At 38.7% G+C, this 3,502-nt stretch overlaps 1 protein-coding gene across 1 annotated transcript; it reads left to right on the top strand.

The window, feature by feature from the left end:
* The first annotated feature begins 636 nt into the window (after positions 1-636).
* LOC113312979 (putative F-box protein At5g62660) lies at positions 637-2,013 on the top strand. The gene has a single exon (XM_026561712.1). It carries the CDS (start codon positions 637-639, stop codon positions 2,011-2,013), a length of 1,377 nt encoding a protein of 458 aa, XP_026417497.1.
* The last annotated feature ends 1,489 nt before the right edge of the window (positions 2,014-3,502 follow it).

Genomic DNA, 3,502 nt, shown 5'->3' with positions numbered 1-3,502 from the left:
GTCCTGATGTTGGCCAGGAACAACGGATTTGGGAGATCCTTTATGTGAGCCAAAACTGGATCTAATAGGAAGTTTTTGATTGACAAATGGTACAACAACAACAACGGATCTGTGGGATTCCGGTGTGGTCCGAGATTGGGTCTTGGTCGAATAATGATGAGTTTTGTTAGATCACAAATCAAATCTAGAGTTTCAGATAAACTTGCGAAATCATTTTTTTTTATTAGTTTTGTTTATGATTTGTCTTTTTTTGATTGTTCTTTACGAGTGAATTGAGACTATCAAAATCTATTATTTGTGGTTTAATCTCAGGGCTGGTGAGAAAACAGTATTTAATCTGACTAAACTGGAGTAGAAGAATACCGAGAGAAAGGGACGCGTATACCCGCCCGATATTACCCGTCGTAACGTGGGTCGAGTGAAAACCGACCCGTTATAATGTTGGGTCGGGTGCGGGTGATAACTTTTATTATCCGCCATCAACGGGTAGGATGGCGGGTGAGACCAAACCCGACCCATCCGGCCCATTGTGCAGCCCTAGGCTTAATCGAGCCTATAAAAAGAGTCAGTATTATCATAGATAGTTCACAATCTTCCTAGGGTTTTGGAAAAGCTTTTCCGCCGACCACCACAACGATGACCACGAAAAAGATGAAGCCTGTTAGCTATAACTATGAGAATTCAATACTGTGCGACATACTGAGCAGACTCCCATTGAAATCGCTTATGCGTTTCAAATGCGTAAGCAAATCTTGGCAATCCTTGATCGAAAAAGATCAGTGCTTGGTTGAATTACAACATCGGCGCCAATCACATGTAAGTCCACGTCTCTTCATGATTCTATTTCCATTAAATTCGAGAGCCCCCACTGGATTTGAGACTTGGACAGCAAATTTGTTCATAGACAGAAACAAAGAAAAAATAACCATTGAAGCCATATCGAGGAAAGTTGATTTGTCGGTTGTAAAGCAAGTAAAAAGACTCATCAACGGTATGATCTGTTTACTCGACCAAAGAGAAGGTAAAATCAGTATAGGTGATGAATATGAAGATCATGCTGCATGTCTATACAATGCCATCACCCAAGAAGTAACACCCTGGATCAGATCAACTTATTTAACACGAGTAAAGCGACGGTGTAACATATCGAAAGCAAATGTGTCTCGTGTTTTTGAATTTGGATTTGATCCCAACACCAAAGAATACAAAGTGATTTGTATGTGGTGCATAGCTGGAAACGATCTTCGGAAATTTGAAGGATGCGGGGAGTACAAAATTCCTGTAAGCAACATAGGGTATAAGAGGTATTACAGTATGTGCGAGATCTTGACTATAGGCAAGGACACTGCGTGGAGAAGGATCGATAAGATACCTCCGTCACCTTGTATAGGAAAACATGGTTCTGTTTATGCGAATGGTTCCATATATTGGATGTGTTTAGAGAAAAGTCGTTACATACTAGTGGCATTTGATGTTGGAAGTGAGGAGTGCAGAGTTATGCCAGTCCTTGATTTCATTGGCAACTACGAAACTAATTATATGCTAGATCCTAATTCTGATCCAATACATCTTATGGAAGTGGATGGGCATCTAGCTATAGAAAAGTACACAGGTAATCACACTGTTAACCTGTGGATACTTGATAATGACTGCGAAAAAAACATTAGTACCAGAAATAGTAAGAACATCCATTATTGTAGGAACATCCATTGGACTAAAGAGATTATCATGTTACCTCTTCATTGGAGATTTCGGAATATTCGGTTTCACGCCATCGTGGGAACAGAGTACTTAATTTCACAAGGCACTTTTTCTAATGAACGACAGCCTCTTTTTATTCATTCTTACAATAGGAAGAAGAAGACTTTCAGCAAGATTATAATTACTGGTGATGGAAGACCCTCATCCTCCTTCATTGCATATATTGGTCATCCCTTAAGCATGTTTACACCATATGTTGAAAGTCTATTGACACTTCAGAGCAGTTATAGGCCAGCAACCAGAGGCACCTAACTCCTAAGAGAGCTGGTCGACGTATAATGTCGTAGTTTTAGCTTTTTGATTTCCACATTTAGGTAGTTACATTAATTTTATGAATCAGAGTCCTCTTAGACTGCTTTGTTTCTGGATCTACTAAACAGGCCAGAAAATATTTTTTGGTATTTTTTTTTTCTTTTTTTGAGACAGATCGAGGAGCTAATAGCTTATCCCAACTGTTTCTCATTCATCCCTCTTTTCTGGCCATCCCTGTTTTGACCTATATGATTCTCAATCGAACTCACGGAACCATAAGGAAAGGCTATCAAGTTATATAAACAAAGAAGCCATAAATAGAAAGAACCAAGTGACACAGAGTTTGACTCCATTGCTCTAGCTCTATATATAATCTTTGCCAAAGCTGTTCTATACATGCATAAATACAATTAGTCGGAATGTGTCCAAACATAAAAGATTTGGTATGATTGATCTATGTGTGAACGTTACCTTGGTTACATTATCTATGCCAATCCTGATCTAAAACCTTGTATAAAATGCTCACTACAGCTGGTAGTCGCATTCTGAAATCAAATGCATCAGTCCCTGTTGCATGTCACATTACAGGAGGTTCCAAAGTTCTTATTAAATCTCACATTATTTGATGTTCCAATGTTATGTAAGATTTTCTTTCAAGTTTTTCTCATCTTATTGATCATTTTCAGTGAACCTCTTGAATTTACTGCTGCTAAACTATTTTTAAGGACTTCTTTGGTTTCAGATCTTCATCAGGTTAGTTGTCACGTTTGCAATTTAGAGTACTGGAATACCACTTACTACTACGCAGATTACCCCCCACGTCTGGATTTTATCTCTCTGCACCGCCAGAGCGTGGCCATTTCATGGGTTGACCAGTAGTGGACCATAGTCAGAGAGGACTGGCTAGGAGAGCTTATTCTTTTTAAATTTTATTTACACAAAATAGAACAAAATATAAATCCTTGCGGAACAGCCACCAAAAATTAAGTAGTTTGTAACTTCACAATAAGTCGGAACAAATGTGAACCAATTTTACATCTTCGGACAACCTCTCCAATTCGCTAGCCCCTAACAAATTGCAAGGTATCATATATTTTTGTTTCCTGTGAGGTTTTCAAAATTTTGGTGCACCGCTACCGAGTGCCAGGTTTATCTTTGCTGGACCAGAAAAGAAGGAAGCACCAAGTGCACGATCCAATCCCACAAGTTTTATACACACAGAATCCATAGAACTGACAAATCTTTGACAACATAGTAAAAGTTTCAATACATTGCCAGACGTTTAAAATGTCAGGTTTTCCATGGTTTACTTAATAAAAAAAGCACCATTCGTCTAAATTAATCTAGATGTGCTTCAGTTATAACCAGATTATTAATAATCGGACTAAGGTGTGATTAAAGTAGCATGAGGTGGCTTCATTCAGTATTTGGTGGCTCCTCAACTCCTGATGGAAAGGCTGGAGAAACACATACTGACTCTTCTAGCCTC

Source organism: Papaver somniferum, chromosome 9, assembly GCF_003573695.1.
Source record: "Papaver somniferum cultivar HN1 chromosome 9, ASM357369v1, whole genome shotgun sequence".
Classification (NCBI taxonomy): domain Eukaryota; kingdom Viridiplantae; phylum Streptophyta; class Magnoliopsida; order Ranunculales; family Papaveraceae; genus Papaver; species Papaver somniferum.
This window is presented reverse-complemented; position numbering and strand designations above follow the sequence as displayed.

Excerpts from the sequence above, each read along its gene's own strand:
- LOC113312979 (XM_026561712.1), top strand. The coding sequence starts at position 637 with ATGACCACGAAAAAGATGAAGCCTGTTAGCTATAACTATGAGAATTCA.